Source organism: Sinocyclocheilus anshuiensis, unplaced genomic scaffold (assembly GCF_001515605.1).
Source record: "Sinocyclocheilus anshuiensis isolate Anshui unplaced genomic scaffold, SAMN03320099.WGS_v1.1 scaffold160, whole genome shotgun sequence".
Classification (NCBI taxonomy): domain Eukaryota; kingdom Metazoa; phylum Chordata; class Actinopteri; order Cypriniformes; family Cyprinidae; genus Sinocyclocheilus; species Sinocyclocheilus anshuiensis.
The window spans coordinates 516646-535848 of record NW_015554119.1 but is presented as its reverse complement, the minus strand read 5'-3'; the positions used below and the strand labels follow the sequence as shown (position 1 = coordinate 535848).

General features: G+C 35.1%; 1 protein-coding gene across 7 annotated transcripts in view; it reads right to left on the bottom strand.

The window, feature by feature from the left end:
• The window catches only part of LOC107669984 (oxidation resistance protein 1-like), a 60324-nt gene that overhangs the window by 2018 nt on the left and 39103 nt on the right, over window positions 1-19203 (bottom strand). For 5 of the 7 annotated variants that reach the window (XM_016462425.1, XM_016462426.1, XM_016462427.1 and 2 more), the window contains 10 exons: window positions 18628-18744; window positions 15604-15750; window positions 14334-14518; window positions 13374-14053; window positions 12177-12345; window positions 7618-7786; window positions 4045-4125; window positions 956-1075; window positions 535-687; window positions 276-371 (listed from right to left, as the gene is read on the bottom strand). In XM_016462425.1, the coding sequence (XP_016317911.1) occupies window positions 276-371; window positions 535-687; window positions 956-1075; window positions 4045-4125; window positions 7618-7786; window positions 12177-12345; window positions 13374-14053; window positions 14334-14518; window positions 15604-15750; window positions 18628-18744 (1917 nt within the window). Of the gene's footprint in view, window positions 1-275; window positions 372-534; window positions 688-955; window positions 1076-3354; window positions 4126-7617; window positions 7787-12176; window positions 12346-13373; window positions 14054-14333; window positions 14519-15603; window positions 15751-18627; window positions 18745-19203 lie in introns of those variants that run through there. The other 2 variants (XM_016462429.1, XM_016462432.1) reach the window with 2 other exon arrangements.

The following is a 19203-nucleotide window of genomic DNA, read 5'->3' as shown; positions in this document are numbered from 1 at the left end:
TTTTTTTTTTTTTTTTTTTTTTTTTGTATTAAATATAAAATATAATATACAAAATACATATTATATTTTAATTAAATATAAAATACAATATACAAAATACATATTATATTTAAAATATATAATTTTTATATTTAATTATATATTTAAATTGTATATAAAAAAAAATTTATTCATACTGTCTACTATTAGAACCTCTAATATACATTAGTAAAACTTTCAGGTACTACTCCATCTAAGACCTATATGTGTACTTAATCAATTCAGATATTCCCCACCTCAAATTCTGGACAGAAGGTGAAAACGAACGTCTCTCCGGTACCATAGAAGCCGTCACTGACTTTAAATGGCTCTGAAGCGAGGGCTCCAAACAGCTGCAGAAAATAAGCCAAAGATTGTTTGAATATTTGATGAATTTCGTGCTGTTAAACTGCTTTAGAAGTCTAAGCAATTTTCACAATCGACATATACAAATTTAGAAAACAATCTATGTAAAACCACACACTTCAGCTAAAGCCCAGAAGCTCAAGCTCATACCTGTCCATCACTGTCCTTGATCACCATAAGTACCGGGGAGTCCTGGCCCTGCATGGCGCGGAACAGGCTCTTGATGCTCATACCGTGTTTGGATGTGCTGAATGCCAGAGACCAGGGATAGCCGATCGTCCTGGGGGGGAGGTGTCTGGCCAGCTGAGGATTGGGGTTACAGGCCAGAAGTGAGTAAGGAAAGGCCCCAAAAGATCAGGACAGTACAGAAAGGGCACTTGGAAGTAACTTCAAGCAAATGTATAATAAAAACAAGGACTTCTGGGAGCCAATTATACAATTGAAATAGCACAGGTAGATAATGAAAATGCCACGAGAGTCCCATGAGAGCTAGCCAAAAGATGAGGTGCATCGGAGTTAAATATGATAAGGTCAACATATAGATATGGACCCAAAATAAACTATAACTTGCCTTCTCGATCTGATCAGGTTGCAGCAGGACACTAGGCTCGTTCAGACTGGGCCTGAATGATTCGGGTTCTGGGTCACTCTTCACCATGTGTTTGGAGTTTACCTCTTCCTTGGTTGTGATCTGATTAAAAATAGAAAGAAAAAGAGCTGATAAACATGATTTCACTATCTGATTCTCCCTAAATTTCACAAACATTCTCTTACATTGAGAGCACAAATATCTGGATGAGTTGTGCCTGTTTATTTATGGTTAGATTTCTTAGAAAACTTTAAAATATGACACTTCTGCTTGACCTAAAATGTTACGGCCATAGGGGTGGCCATTCGTCTGTCTGTCGTTTGTTCTATCTATCATTCTTTCCATCAATTCTTCATTCGCTCACTCTATCTTTCATTTGTTTGTTCATTCATTCAGCTTATTTGAAATATCACTACATGAATGTCGACTTTTCGTTCAGTCATTTGTTCATTCAATCTATTGTTTGTTCCATCTATCCTTCATTCATTCACTCTTTCGTTAGTTTGTTTGTTCTATCATTCGTTCATTTGTTGTTTTATCGTTTGTTCATTATTTCATTGATTATTTCATGTTTGTTCTATCTTTTGTTTGAGCTATCATTCATTCTATCCAACAATCGTTTGTTCATTCGTTCGACCTATTCATTCTACCTATCATTTGTTTGTTTTATCTATCAATTGTTTGTTTGTTCTTTCTATCTATTGTTCGTTAGTGTGTTCTATCTCCTGGTCGTTCATTTGTTCTTTCTATCTTTTGTTCATTCTATCTATCATGCATATATTAATTCATTTTACCTGTCGTTCTATCTATCTATCTATCTATCTATCTATCTATCTATCATTTGTTTGTTCTTTCTATCATTCGTCCGATCTCTCTATCATTTGTTCATCCTATTGTTTGTTCTATCTATCTATCGTTTGTTTTATCCATCTCATTTATTCGTTATATCTATATCTGTAATGGTATTTATCACAATATAGTTAGTTTAATTTCAAAAAGTTATATTTTCAAGATAATTTTTTATTATTTTCATTTATACAACAGTCGAATAAAGTTAATATTGAGTAACTTACGATACAAACAATATCTATCTATCTATCTATCTATCTATCTATCTATCTATCAGCCCTCTCATGCATTATCCAATCAAATGACTTTTTTTTCGGACTGAACTCCAGGTAACTGGCATCAGACATATCAGATAACATAATCGGAGCCTTCTTAAATATATGCCATGTATACAGTACTCTCAAAGTAAGAGAACATCTGCAAAATTCTGAAATAGTCTCATGTCCCTCCACAGAGGGCATCAAAAACAGTAGTGCTCAATACAGGAGAAAGTCACACTACAGGACATGAGGAGTGAAGCTTACGGAGACACACATTTATCAGCCAGACAACTCAGGCTTTAAATCTGGTAATGTGTGCTTCTACATCAGTACAACCCAACTGATGTAGACAGAGAAAGATGGATGGATGGAGGCCAGAGAGGTTTGGCTGGCAGGATAATGTACCAAGGGGTCTTATTTCAGGAAGGCTTATCTCTCAGGTTAAGGAATGAAAAGTATAACCGAAGTTAAGCACAGGAATAAAGGTTAGCAGGAAAACAGGGTAGTTCGCCAACGGCAATGCAAACCAAGGCAAATATCCAAGGATCACATGCCAAGAATTCAACATCCACAAACATCAGATTTGGAGCTGATTTGTTTTTTGTTTGTTTGTTTTTTTGTATATTTACAACAATGTTCAGTAAAGGCTAACAATCTTGGATGTTTGCACTGTTTTCATGTTTGCAGGGAATAGGGTTAAGTGAGACCTCATCAACACACTTTCAGGAATGTTTTTTCCTTTAAAGTCAACATGAAATGACATTCACAAACCATTTCTCTTCCGCAATATAAAGCATTTCAGACTAAAACATGATATTCAACAAGAAAAAATAATGCATAAAAATTTGAGACAAGTATTAAATAAGTGCAATAACAATTAGACTGCAGTATACTTACAATACTTAGCATCTAACAATGCCTACATAGTTAACATTAACCCTCACTGCCTTGTTAACATCAGGCAAAATAGGAGCAAATTCTTATTTTTATAATATAAATATATATATAACCATAAATAACATAATAAAAACAGCAAGCAATAAAAACTAAATGACTAAAAATATATAAAATAATTATTACAGTATACTTATTTCTAATATAAATTATAGTTATTACAAAATTACATTAATTAAAAAAAATTAATTGGAATAACTTGCAGGTGTCAATGTGGAATGACTTATTAATACAACAGCAGTGCAAGCAATAAAAACGAAACAACTAAAATGTATAATTACTATAATATAATGTATAGCAAATTACAAAATATTACAATTTGATTAGAATGTTAAAAACAAAACAAATAGTTGGAATAACATGCAGTGAAGAATCATGCACAGTAAGATAAGGTACGTGTATTAATAAAGCAAACCGGGTTAGTAGTAATGTCATGTTGACTTTAAGAGTGTGATGATTGCTGTCTGAAAAGTAAGTCAGAACAAGCACTGCAGTCAAATGCAACAACTTTTAGATACTTGATCAAACCCTTCTGGAATGGTCTCTAGGGGACAGCATGAGACTAATTACTATGATAATTGCTTCATTTATTGCTTCCTCTTATTCAAGCCATCTAAAACCCATCCTGTCATCCAGATGGAAATGCCAGTTGACAGATATCCAATTTCAGTATTATTGCAGAAATTCTATCAGCCTTTTAAGTGTCATTTCATATACAAATGGCTGTATGTCAACTCAGGGCCAGTTTTATTATTCCACACTCCACATAAAGACCAGTGCAATCTGCTGATCAAGAGGAACAAATTATGTAAAACAGCCTGTAATTCATTCAGATTCAGATCAAACAGTAGATAGTATTTTTTTCATTCAACTTGCTGATTAATATGTTGACACTGATTCTTTCATACAGTATCCTAATTGTTGAGTTTAATGAAGTTTATGCTCCTTGATCAACAGACATGCTGTGGCCTTTGTGATGGTTTCCGTGTGGAGTTGAGCATGTGGCACCTGAAGACGTTTGTAGAGCGAGCGCAGGTCCTCACTGTTTAGCGCATCTATCCGCCGGTAGTACTCAGTCACAGAAACGACCTAATGCACAGACAGAATAGTGGGGTTGCATGAGAAACTGCCTGGAATACAAAAATTAGTATGTGAGGGGAGAGAAGTTATCTGGTATGCTCCTCTGCAGCTTAAACTGATCAACTTGGAGATGGAGGAAGGGACATGTTAGTAAGTTCAAGCCATTTATTTATTTATTTATTTTTGCACAACGTAAATGACAAGACCAAAATAAAAACTGCAATAAATAAAAACTAACTGACTGGGAAAAGCACTTTAAATACCACTTGACCCATGTGTTTCCACAGACAGCTGCATCAGAACTGCAGTCAGACTCAGGCCAGGTCTCATGTGCCATGAATCAGCTTAATCTCAAGATCAAACAGCACTGTCTCAAAGACAGATCACACGTCATCTGCAACAACCTCCACAGACCAGCATGTCATGTCTCCAAACAACATAAAACAGCATTTTCAATGCTGAAGCACTGAACAGTTGTGGCTATGGGTCAGTTGTCTGCCTACCCAATATCTAAATCAGGGAATAATGAAAAAAAAATGTTTTATGTTTTTGAAAGTCTCCATCTATTTGATCAAAAAACAGTAAGTCAAGAGTCACGTCAGGAACAGTAATTTGAGATTGTAATCAAATTTCACAATTACCGTTTTTACTGTATTTTAAATCAAACACATTCATAAATATAAACTATAAAAATTCCATAAATTATAATTTGTTATATTAAGCAGACGTAAATAATAATAATAATAAGTTGAGTTTTGTATAAATCAAAAAATTAAGTTGAAACCGGTTAATTTGATGAGTGGTAAACGTATTTTGCCATTACTTATATATAATATTTTGTAATAATTTACTATAATATATTACTGTATTACAGAAAACAAATACAGATATACACACATTTTTTCTGTAACTGAATATTTTAATAAAATAGTCTGGTAATGTGGTAATGAAAAACACATTGCCCAGAACTCTTTGCTCCTCTTACTTAAGTTAATTTGTCCAACCTCACATATCCAAAAGCCCATCACTAGTAATGCATTTACTAGTGATGGGCTTTTTATCCCATGGGATTTATCTCCTAAAAGCAGAAAGCATGCTTTATACTGCATACAATGTTAATGCTATAAGTATCGCTTTTTATTTCTCCTCTTTCCTAAAAAATACTTTCTTCTTTGCGAGACAAACATTTTCTCCACAAAACTCAGTTCGCGCGCATGCAAAACGCACTTTTGCGCGCTCAAAATATCATCTTTCGCGCGCAGAATTGTGGCAGAATTGTAATCCCATACACTTCCAGCTTTCACCATAAAAACAACCAAGCACAGTTTTTCTTCTAAGAGCTTTTATGATGAAGGCGGCATTTCGATTTATAATAGCGACTGGAGCGGTGCTGCACAAAGACGAAAGAAGAAATTCCAATTTGCGTTGCGTCTCGCCATTTACAGCGTCTCGCGCCATAAGAGCGGCGCGTTTGCGGCATGTTAAGTTTAAAATAGACTTGCTTTTAAAACGGCTAGGCGTAGTGGGAACCATGCCTTCGGTTTCATTTCGTTGCAATCCGTTCAGCTGTTTAACAGAAACAACGCAAAACTTTTAAAGGGGCAACATTCGAATTCGCAATTTTCCATGTGGAAAAACTACTGACAACGCTGTCCGTTGCGTTTGATACATTTACCGTAAAACCAGAGCTGCGTTAACCACATGTTATGCACGTAAGGAAATACTATACTTACTACACAGTATGCAACTGCGTTCTTTACAGAAGTATGCTAGGCTACTGCAAAAACAAGTGGCTGCAGAATTTACTGTCATCATGTCTAAATGACATCAATTTCCAAGCCTAGAAAGCAACAGCTGCTTGCAATGCTCGCACTATTCAGTGTGCATGTCAAGTGCACTCCAGCACAAGTCACTCAGCCACACACAAACATTACAGCCACAGGGCAGGTTTTTCTTTACCAGGCCAAAGCTGTATTTAGGCGTCAGCTGACATCCCTCCTTAATTCTTCTGGAGAAAAACATTACTTCTGCAGAAAGCCAAAAGACATGCAGGTGTATATCCACTATTAAGTATCCACATGGACCCACGGAGGTACAGACACTCTTAGAAGTGAACTAGAGGCTTTGCGCTGTTTATATCCTAGAGGGACCAATGGGATGGCAGGGCAACTGAAAAGCATGAACTCATGTGGCCTTCCCTCTGGCCAGCCCAGCTAAGAGGCTGCACAGGGCTTGAGTCATATTTTATAAAAAGTCAAATAGCTATCTGGAAGACATTATAAACAAACATGCACATTTATATAGCCTAGAAGAGATCCTCTTGAGAGCCAACAAAATACAATAAAATGAAAAAAAAAAAAAATCTATTAAAATAAAACAAAAAAAAAAGTTAAAATAACAGAAATGTTAAAAAGATGCAAGAAAGCAAGCAAGAAAATAAATAAATAAATATATTATAGGGTTTAAAATTTTTTAATTAAATATTTAAATCCCTGCCACATAAGAAAAGATTAAAGATTTTAAAGATAATAAAAATATATTAATATATTACCTTAACAGTATTTCATTGTTATATAACATTGGTATTGTCATTATGATATGGTGTTTTCTACCAGAACCTAAATGTACAATTGTACAAATAGACAAAAATTTATTTCTGGATCCCAAGAAGATATTAATAATTCTAAATTATTGGGCAATTAACTATCATGTTTTTTATCTTCTTCATCGAGTGTTTACAGTAATTATCCTTGACTATAAAACAATAAAAAGCATAATTTACATTTATCAGTCTTGCTCACTGGAGTCTTTAAGTGGTTTAAGAGGGATGATGAAATGATTGTGTCCATTTGCAGATGTACACTCAATTCAGTAACAGCCAAGTCAAACACACATTACAATGAAAGGACATTACATACCAATTCATCACGTCCTTTGAAGGGAAAAGATGTCATTATGAAAATAAGACACTGTAACAAGACATTCCATGGACATTGACAATGACTGGCAAGAGGAACAATACTTAAATGTTAGTATGTGCATAAACATGGTTGAAGCTGCTGAAGAGCTGAAAGAAACACAGAAACACACACACACACACACACACATACACACACAAGCTCCAGTGCTGCTGTGAATAACAAGCTCATGGGTTCAGGAGAGAACATAAACATCATGCAAGCATATTCATGATCACATGTCTATGACAACACAATCACAACGAAGACATCAGCATAATTATCAAAGCAAACAATACATGCATTTCAATTAAAAACATGCATGAATTAACATAAGTATTACTATTTATGACAATCAAATAAATCACGTTATAAATGATTAATATAATTGATTCAAATTTATTAATTGATTTAATTAAAATAATCAATTATATATCAAATTGCATTAATGCATTATATATACTGTAGGCTTTGCGTTTTTAGTTTTTAGTCTTTAGTATTTTGGCTACCAGGTTAAGGCTTGTTATCTTACAGCAGTTCATACCTCCCAGTCTTTGAATGTGATATCAGGTACTGGTTTGTCATGCTCCCCGCTTTCAGCGCCCTGGTTCTTTTTAACCACTACAAACCCAGGCTCCCGCGTTAGTCCGCACAACCCTTCTCCATACACATCAGGGGTCCACTGGACAAAGAACGCATATAGGTGGTCTGACCTACAGGAAACAAACATACAAAAATGGCCAAGATTCACTCTTAAGAAATAACTGGACCTCCTCAAGTCATAGGCATCCTGCTTCTTTCTAATGAGATAGTTGTCCAGTAAATAGTTTGTTTGTTTATTTATAAATTTATTTTACAGTTCTAAAAATGTTTTTATATAAAATGTATATATAATAAATTTTCCCTTATTCAATTTAATGAAAAATGCTATGCTCTGTCCTTCAGAAATTAATGCACTAATATATCTATCTGGTCTTATTCTGCACAATTAATAAATCGTTATTAATCACAATTAATAAAAAGGGTTCCCATACTTATGATCAATGAATTCTCTTAAATTTTCCAGTAATTGGTGATTACTAGAATTACTAGATAAGGATTTTTAGATTTATTTATTGAAAGCAAAAAAAAAAAAGTATAGCCCTCACAAAGAATTTGTGATATTTTGGAACGAAGCATAACCCCAAAACATCATAATTCACTAGAGACATTTCCATGATTTGTAAAAATATGTCATAAATTTCCATAATCTTTTCAGGTTTGGAAATACAGTACTAATTTAAAGGGGTCTGTAGTCTGTAATGTTGCTGTTTGAACATAAAAAAGATCTGCAAAGTTACAAAGCTCAAAGTCCAATTCAAAAGGAGATATTTTATTTAACAGAAATCACTTTTCAAAAACTACAACGAAAGACTCGTTTGGACTACAACACATATTTTCCGGGATTTGTGATATCACAAAGATCGACGAATGGGACGAGACCTGGTTGAGCTGCACTAGAGAAGGCAACGAGTGTTATCACTATGTCGGAGACATGCTAGCTTTCCCAAGGCAGACGAACTTAGAGTGGTTACAATCATCCGAGTTTAAATCGTCCTCAAATTTATTTGATTTTGACGCAATATTTACACTGAAGCTCGCAGGCGGCTATGGTAAGGGGCATGACATTTCCCGGCCAGCCGCCGAGTGCTGCCATTCACAACACACACTGGCCCTGCTAACCAATCACAACACACACTGGCCCAGCTAACCAATCACAGCACATTTCGTATTTCAGAAGGTGGGCCTTCATTTGATACAGGAACTATTCGAGCTGTTCATGCCAGACTGGGGAGAGAGGTGTTGTAATAATGTAAAATAAGTGAAAAATAATGTGTTTTTCAAACAACCTAGTATGAGAGCCTATTCTAGTACACCTCCAAAACAAAATCAAGACTTTGTAAAAGAGCATAATAGGACCCCTTTAAATTTAATAATTTTAATTACATTATCATTTTAGTTTAATTTGAATTGAATTTTTTTTTAATACAATTTTCAAATTTCCTGATGTTTCCAGGTTTTCCATTAACTCCACCTGAAATTTTCAAACAAATATTTTTTTTTCCGTATGTAACTAAGTTTGCAAAGTTGGGGGAAAATATTATCATTTTAATAACAGCCATCTCATTCAATCCATTTAAATCCTGTTATTTCTTCTAAATATTCTGTTGCATTAAAGACTGTGATAATATTAGATGTTAATATGCAAATATTATTTTTAAGGTTTTGTTTAAAATTCCAAAAAGCATTTAGAAAAGTAATGGAAATTTCTATAGTATCTCTATGTAAATTTCTAGTTTTGCTTTTGATTTAATTTGTCTGAAAATACACTGGAAAAAAAAACTAGAAATAAACTTTCATTCAGAAATTGGTAGTAAACTTCACAAATAATTATAAAGAAACAGCAAGTAACACATTGAATAAAACACAAAATTTTGAAGCAGAAAAACTGAAATGTTATTTTCTTGCAGAACATACTCCAGTAATATTTGTTGTATTTATTTTACCTTGTATAAGAACCCAGTGTATGGCATTCATTATAACACAAATGTTTTGTATAAAAAATTAAATACATAAAATAGGGTCCAGTTTTATACTGACATCTAAATCAACCACAATGCATGTCCGTAGTCTGATATACCACTTTCCAAGATTGCTCTGTTCAATATATAATGGTCTATGTCAACAGCAACTTATAGGTGATTACAGCATGCTGACAGTGTCCTGTAGTCTTGCTGGCAAATGGCACTGATGTTGAGAGATCATTACAAAGAAACGCAACCATAAACACACATACAGACAGGCACAAGCTAGGACGCACATATATACGCACGATGACCTGGTCATGGAGAGATTTGGATGCGATCCAGGCGACTCCTGGGGATATGAGGCACAGCTTACAGGCTATGAGAAGTATGCACGTAGGCGAGCACCAACTAACATGGTTGATGTTCCTTTGCGTTTCAGAAATGACAAAATGGACCATTGTCATAGCTCAAAATGATCATGCGACTGGCCACCGAACTGAGTCAGACAACAGTAGAGCAGTTATCTGTGCTGCCCTTCCCATAACCACATCTTTGATACATAATGAGACATCTTTTTCGTGGATGCCACTCGGTTTGTGTGAGTTTAATAGCTCAAGATGGAGGTCATAAACCATTTGTGGACTATTGATCTCTCAAATACACACTTAAATCACAAAAATCAGGAATACAAAACAAGTTACTGTACGTAAACATCATAACTCTGAGTGGAAATGTCAGCAGACTAAACAGAAGTCAAAGGGTGAAATTATGCTTTTTCACACTGTCTTTAGAGAGAAAGCAAGGTTTATGCAGTACAAAGCGATTTTTCAGTCAGACATCCTATTCGATTTTAAGATATCTGTCATGTTCATAAATATGGAATCACATTACAGACAGTCATTTGTTAGAAATAATGTAGTTTTAGCTCATTACGTTGATTTATTGCTCCAGGAAAAGTTGAAAAAAACCAACAACAACATTGATCCATGCATAATTCAGTTTGGAGATGATCTCTTAATCTGTCTGACTGTGGTTCAATAGCTGTATTATACAGAAGTAACAGATTCTGTGATGGATTACATAAGGCTTTGCTTTTGAACATTTAGATTAGTAGGTCAGGTAATTAGTCGCAGTCATTTCTAGTGGCACCAGATTGATCTTGTTCCAGACTAAGGATTGACAGGATAACCTAGCAGATTCATGCACTGTAGGTAAATGCTTAGACAAACATTATGAGCCCAAAATAACCCTCAGTAGATACCTACTGTACTCTTAAAAGAGTCATATAATCAGAAATCAAATTATCCTTATATTTTTGATATAGAGTTGTGCAGTGGAAACACTTTAACAACCTAAAGCTCCCTGCCAGGGCCACCAAGAACATTTATTGAAACCCCAGCTGCAAAAATTGCTCGCTCATGGTTGACGTCACATGTATACACTATACAGCCAATCATAAAAGAGGTCGGTTACATGGGGGTCTTACAAATAAAGCACCAAAAAATAAAAACTATTTCATTATTAGGATCAGAGAGAAGGTGAAAAAATATGAATGCAAAACTAAATACAAAAATAAAAAAATAAATATAAAACTTAATAATAAAAATAAACATTTATTCATACTTTTTTTTTTTTTTACACTTTTTATTTTAGTATTTTATAATAAAAAAATACACATGTTTCAAAGTTTAGGGTAGGTAAGTTTTTTATTTTAATGTTTTTGAAAGTCTCTTATGCTTATCAACACTGCATTATTTGATCAAAAAATCTTTAAAAGTTAGCAATATTGTGAAATATTATTACAATTTAAAATAACATCTTTTTATTTGAATAAATGTTCAAATGTAATTTATTTCTGTAATGCAAAGCTGAATTTTCAGCATCATTACTCCAGTCTTCAGTCACATGATCCTTCAGAAATCATTCACATATGCTGATTTGCTGCTCAAGAAGCATTTATTATTATTATTGTTGAAAACAGTTGTGTTGCTTAAAATATGTGTGGAAGCAGTGATACGTTTTTTTTTTTCAGGATTCTTTGATGAATAGAAAGTGAAAATGAAGAGCATTTATTTAAAATGACTTTAAAAGTCTTTACTGTAACTTTTGATCAATATAATGCATCCTTGCTGATTAAAAGTATCAATTTCTTTAAAAAAAAAAATCATACTGAAACCAAACTTTCCAAGAGTAGTGTAAAAAATACATAAATTATTATATATTTAAAATAAATTTAATTATAGATGGGCATTATTAGCAGAGAAAATACTTTTGTAATTTTTAAACATTTCAGATCAAACAATGTTCAATACGGTCAAGTTAAAACGACTAAAAACAGCATCATTTTATGTATCATGATACATCATTTATGTCCATAAAACAAACATACAGGACACATTGTGCCAAATGTATTTGTACAAATCCTTAACCTTGCATATAATAAATAATATTGTCAAGCATCAAAGAAAGTAAAAATGAGCAGTACAGGAAGCAGACATTTAAAGTGGAGTTCAGCCAAACTAGGAATAGCACTGACCTCTCAGAAGGAACAGCGAACCAGTACTCGTGCTTCCTGTCTCTTTGGGCGTACTGCTGCATGGAGGCACTGGCGTGGGAAAGAAAGGTTTTCCGCATGGCCCTGCCAACCCGCAGGCACAGGAACTTGTGCAACTTGGACTTCTGGTTGCCTTTGGGCCCTGGCACAACTGGGACAGGAAACAAACAGTGCAAAGTCTGCACCTGTTATCTCAGCATGTAAAATTAAAACATGAATCTTGCATCCTATTTTTACTAATCTGTATTTTAGCATATTTATGCATGCTGGATGCAACACATGCTTAATAAGCTGTCATGCTGAGTGAGCTGGTGTTGTTAGTGTGCTGCAGAGAAATAAATAAATGGAGCAAATTACATCTGTGGAACTACAGCCAATCCAGCATGACTAAATGAAAATGTGTCTTTCAGTTTATTTTTAGGGCCACATCCTTATTAGATTGCAGCAGTGATACAACAGGATCATATGTAGGCTGACACCTCAATATATTTGTACATTCTGTTATGTCATCAAGGATTGGATATCTTTTATATAAGCAATACCCTTGGGAAAGAGAGCTACAATGAGAAATAAGCTTAAAGTCAACATGTAACATATTTGCAACCCATTTTACTTGCATTTTTTATTTTCAGTTCGGAGTGAAACAGGATATTTCCAAGAAAAGATGGACGGATGGGACTTTAGAAGGATGGGACTTTATTTTATTATTTCGGCACCCACTTTTGAGAAGTTTTTTCATCGTCAGTAGCATCTTGATTTATCCACATGGTGATGCTACTTATTTATTTAAATTGTAATAATACTTCACAATATTACTGCTTTTACTGTATTTTTCATCACATAAATGCAGCCTTGATGAGCATAAGAGAAATTTTCAACAAAAAAAAAAAAAAAAAAACTTACAGACCCTGACCTTTTTTTATCAGTATTGTATATTAAATGCCATTTTTTAACATTTAAAAAAAACAAACAAAAAATCAAAATTAACTTCTTTTTTTTTTTACTATATTTTTATTAACTGACTTTTATTTTTTTATATATAAAAATATATATGCATCCATAAAAATTTGGACATGCATGTTTTGATGAGAGAAATAACTTTTTGGGGAGGATAATGTGAACTGATGAATCAGGTGAAATTTCATGTTGATGTTAACAAGTGTGCTAACAGTAGGTTACCTTCCTCTGTACTCTGTTCCTCATCTGCTCCAACCTCTTTAGCTGGTGTGAATTCATTGGTCACCCCTGGTTCTCCTTCCTTCATATCATTGGTTGTTTGCATAGTCTGAGCTTCCATGCTCTTTTGTATCTCATGGGCTTTTGCAAAATCCTCAACAGCCACAGTGTCCGAACAAAGCGACTCAGATGTGGTGCGTGATTTGGCCTCATCCGCAGGCTGGTCCCTTTTTATGTTCTCCAGAACATTCTCAGACACCACCTCATTGGATAAATCTGTAGTATTCAGACTCTGCTCGATGCCACTATCCCTCCATCCTCTTCCCTTAGTTTCTGCATCTTGTACAGCTTCTTTTACATCCTTTGTGTCGACCATTGAAGGTTCTTCAGTGGCTGTGGTTGATGGTTGATGGTTGATGGTCTGCACTGATTCCGAAGAGGCACCAGAGGACTTTATCTGCTGCAGCTCGTCGGAAGATGTTGCGAGGGCATCATCACGGACCGGAGAGAGTTCTGACTCTGTAAAAACATCTTCGGACAGAGAAGCTTCTGTGCTGCGAGGGGCCGTACTGGCACTGTCGTTGCCCGTCTCACAGATTCTGTGTGCTGCATCGGCTGCGTTGAGACGTGGCGCCCTCTTGAGATGGCTCACCTCAGTTACAGAAGGCTCTAGCTCCAGATCTCTGGGTTGACAAAAAAACATTTAAAAAGTCATGCATTTCTATGTTAAGACGTTCGACCCAAAACAGTTTCTAGCTCACATTGACTTCCATAGTATTTAATTTTCATACTGTGGAAGTCAATGGGGACCATCAACAGTTTGGTTACCAACATTCTACAAAATATTCTATTCTTTTTGAACAACTAGGGTTTCGTTGTTTTTAGAACAACTTTAGGGTGAGCAAATGACAACATTTTGGTTGAACTATCCCTTTAAGTACTTCAGGCTGTCATGCAACTTACGGTGGCACAAGCTCTCGGACCCTGATGTCGGTGATTTCCCTGCACATGGCTGCAGAATGCACCTCCTCCAGCGGGCACATGATCCCGTACTCCTCACATCCTCGCTCCTGCACCAGCCGGTCTGACTTATGAGGGTCAAACATGATGTTGTTTGGGGTGACCAACAGAACACCACTGACTATACCCTGAAAGACAGAGAACAGACGAGAAAGATGGCAACGAAACATCAGTGGACCATACAGACTTGATTATAACAGCAAAGACGGAACATATTGTTCTTGTTATTGTACATTGATTATTCTGGCCACAAAACGCCCACTTAGGCAGGAAGAGATCGACATGAAATGCAACCAGCTTTTGGTTTTGTTTTTCTTGTGCTGTTTAAGGGTCTGAGGGGTGTTACAGAGTATTTGTTAAATATAGCTAACAAAATATATATTGTGTGTTTGATTGGTCCAGACGCTACAGGGTAAATCTGAAATCAGTAAGACTACAATAAAAGATCAGCATGGAAATGTGGTCTATATGAGAAATTGCTCAGAAAATACTGTAAATGTGTGAAAATGTGTTTAGACTCTGTGATTCTAATTTTCATCCTTCCAAATGTAACAATATATTCCACAAACATAATTCTGAGAATTAGGTAAAATATCTACATTTAATCATTTAGCAATGTTATTAACTTTAATTAATTTAGAAATTTGCAAAACACAAGCTAAAGCAGAAATGCTTTTTTTTTTTTTTTATAATTTCATGCTCACCAAGGCTGCATTTACTTGATTCAAAATACAGTTAAAAAAAGCAATATTGTTAAATAGCATTACAATTTAAAGTAACTGTTTTCTATGGTACTATATTTTAAGACATTTTTTATTATTATTGTCAATGTTATGACCGCTTAAAACAGCTGTTTTATATATTTTTTCTATATGTTTGTGAAAACTTTTTTTTTTTCAAGATTCTTTGATGTATAGAAAGTTCAAGTTGTAACAATATAAAAGTCTTTACATTCACTTTAGGCCATTTAATGTGCTAAATAAAAGTATTCATTTCTTATAAATAAATAAATATTTCTTACTCCAAAAATTTCGACAGCAGTGTGTATGCATGTATATATCTTTCAAACATTTTCATGTCACAAGTTTTGCCACAAAAACACTCACAACATCCCAATACATGGGAAAAATGACTTCCAGACTAGTACAAATCTGTGCACCTGACTAACAGATTTTTTTTTTTTACACAGAAATTTCTCTCCCTTGAAACTTACCTTGCTATTTGTGATGTATTTGCAGTTCATTTTAAGGAACTTTTCCGTAAGCGCCTCTTCTTCCTCGGAGGTGGATGACACCACTCTGGCTGGCCGAGGGGGGCCATGGCCCGAGGTGCTGTGCCTCCGACGGACATCATCTGAATCCTGTCAGGATGAAGTTTGAGTGAGAAACAGCTCAATCAGTGGTAGCCCTCGCCACATCACACTGAATGCGGCCCAAGCCTGAGCTCATGATGCCTGAGCTGTACATCCTCTAACACTCACACCCACACACAAACACGGTCACACACACACACAGTCATCATAACAAGGAGGCTTGGAAATAACAACCCATTAAGGCATAAGGTAGATCCCTTGAGGGCTCTCTGCTGTAAGAAAGCTGACAGGCGGAAACCAAGGAGACCGAGGCAAGTTTCCTAACATGATGCAGCACAGGTTGAGTGCCTGTCAGCATTTGTGTGTGTGAGAGCTCATTATAGGACAAGAAAAAGGAAAGTCACTGCTCACTGAAACTTGGTGCTGACACACCAATACAAATCTAATGATTATAAAAAGTTACTTTCAGCTTTACAAAATGCATTGCAGCAGAATCCTGAGCTGAAATGTGAACAAGCTGAAACTCCTGGATTTGAGCTACAGTAAAATCACATTTTCAGATATTGAACACATGGCTGACTCCTCGCTCGATGCACTCCAACTTCTCCCACAAAGAGCTCTGTGAAACACGGACACACTGAGACACCTTATACTTGACAAACAAACATCACATGCTCATTTAATACTAATCAAAGAAAACCAGGTTGTTTACTGGAGTGATCAAGCAAGTGATGCTGAGAATAAGATATATAATTTTAGTCTACTAACTGCATGTATAAAAAAATAAATAAAAGATGCTCACCCTGTATGTAAACTGCAACAGATGGGCCATGAGTAGCATGTTTTAAATAATGTTTTATTATCTCTCATGTTATTTCTAACCTGTATGACTTTTTTTTGTATGGAACATGAAAGATATGTTTAAAAGTATAGTGAAAATATTTATTCACACTATTCATTATTCACAATTTCATTATTTCATTTTCGGGTGAAATGTTACTGTAAGATTGAGCCAAATATAGTTTAAATGTTTGGTATAAGTATTTTATTTTATTAATGAATGTATGTATGGATTTATTTATTTTTTTAAAGAAATTAATACTATTATTCACCAAGGATCCATTCAAATAACCAAAATTGACAGTAAAGATGTCACAAAAGATTTCTATTTCAAATATTTAATTTGAACTTTCTATACAAAGGGTCCAAAATTAAAATAAATAAATCATGGTTTACACAAAAATATTTAGCAGCACAACAATTTCAACTTTGATGATGATTATGATGATGATGATAATAAAAATAATAATAATAATACTTCTTGAGCACCAAATCAGCATATTTCAGATTTCTCAAATCAGATTTCTGAAGGATCATGTGACACTAAAGCCTGGAGTAATGATGCTGAAAAATTCCATTGTAAAATATATTAAAATAGAAAACCGTTATTTTAAATTATAGTAATATTCCACAATTTTATTTATTTTATGAAAATGCAACCTTGGTGAGCATAAGAGACTTTGTTCAAAAACATTACCCCAGACTTTTGAACAGTAGTGTAATATTAAGGCAAACATGAATGTAGCAAAACTGTGCTTAACTGCATAACATGTTTTCCCAGCACATTAATATTACATGTCTAAAGTCCGTAGACAAGTATATAAATGTATGGCTGCTGTGACTGATGGTACAGTTTAGATGCACTCCATTGTGTGTGTAGAATCAAAATGCTGAAATGCATAAGAGAAGCATGAATATTGCATGAACGTTTGCGTGTTTTCATGTAATGTGATGGTCCTGTAACAAAGTCAATACTCTAGGCTATTAAAATTACAGGGATATGTGTGTGCATTCTTATTCGTGAGATGCATGTTGATACCTGAACACATCTGAAGTTAGTACAAGCGTGTGCAAGGGTGCATGTGCATGCTTTATCCATTGATGACTCATAAGGAAATGCAAGCGTGTACCCCTGAATCTCTGGCAATGGGCAGCATGAACAGTAAATCCATGACCAGATGGAGCCGGAACTACACACAGGGACACAGACTAATCCAACAGAGGTGACACAATCCATTTGGCAACCTCAAAATGGCATTCCAGAAAACAAATAAGACCCTTAAAACACGACGCTGATTTGGATCTCCTGCCCAATTTAATTGAACAGGTTCAGCTCAGCGACTACAAATTAAAAAGCTGGTTAAAATAAATGGAAAATAATTAAATCAATGTAAAAATGCAAGCTATGCAAAGTGATAGTCTATAGAACCTCTCTTACACTTTACATGGTCTACTAAATAAGACATAGATTGAATTAGTGTGAAATCACGTTCCAAGCCGTTTCACTTAATAACTTGCTGTTTTTTTGAGCTGAATAAGTCTTCATATTATACTCAACGGCCCTTAATGAAACCCAACTTATTACACGGATTATTGAATTTCACCATCCCTGTTCCAAAACTTAGGGCTGCACGATAAATCGCATGCGATATTTAATGCGCATCTTGTCAGTAAAGCCAGTTCTGTAATCAGCAGTTCATATATGATCGTGGTTTTGCGCAGCTTGTCAGTGAACAACGGCTCTGTGTAGTAAATGCTGCTCCATGTGAAAGCACGCACGTGATGGAGATTTACCAAAACCACGATGAGCTAAAAGATTACAGAACTTCAGTCACTTTTTTGGACTTCAAATCTTCACAATGAAAAGCTAAATGAAAATGATGCATGCTCATGAGTCAAAAAGCATGTGCTGTACATATTATACCACAATTCTTCTGGCTTGAGTAAAGCCTGAAAATGATCAGACCTTGGCATCCAAAATCCATATTTTAATTTAAAACAGTGATAAAGGACAGGCGTAAGCCTGTCCTCTCACTATATATGATCCCCCTGGAAGCTTTGGATGAAGATTGAGATGACCCTTACTGTGGTGGCCTTCTCCAGATCAGCCTCTGAAGAGGTGGGGGAGAGGGGGCTGATGGGACTGAGCGAGGGTGAGCTCTCCACACTGGAGATGTATTCCGGATCAGGGACATACAGCACCTAAAGAGCAAGACACACACAAAATTAATATATTCATATAATCTCACATGCAAACAGCAAATGCCACAGCTTACAAAAAATAAAAATAATAATAATATTTGCATCAAAAACAGAAGCGAAAAAATTACCATATATAATTCTGGGAAATATTTCAGTGATTCCCAGTTGCATATTTAAAGGGGTCATATGATGCTTTTTTAAAGATCATTATTTTGTGTATTTGGTGTAACAGAATATGTTGACATGCTTTAATGTTCAAAAAACACATTATTTTTTCAAATACTGTACATTATTGTAGGTCCTCAACCTGTACATAATTGTAGGTCAAACGCTTCATTTTCTACAAAGTCCCTCCTTCCGACAAGCGCAGTCTGCTCTGATTAGCCAGCTGACCCAGTGCATTGTGATTGGCCGAACACCGCAAGCACTCGTCGGAAATGTAACGCCCCTTACCATAAT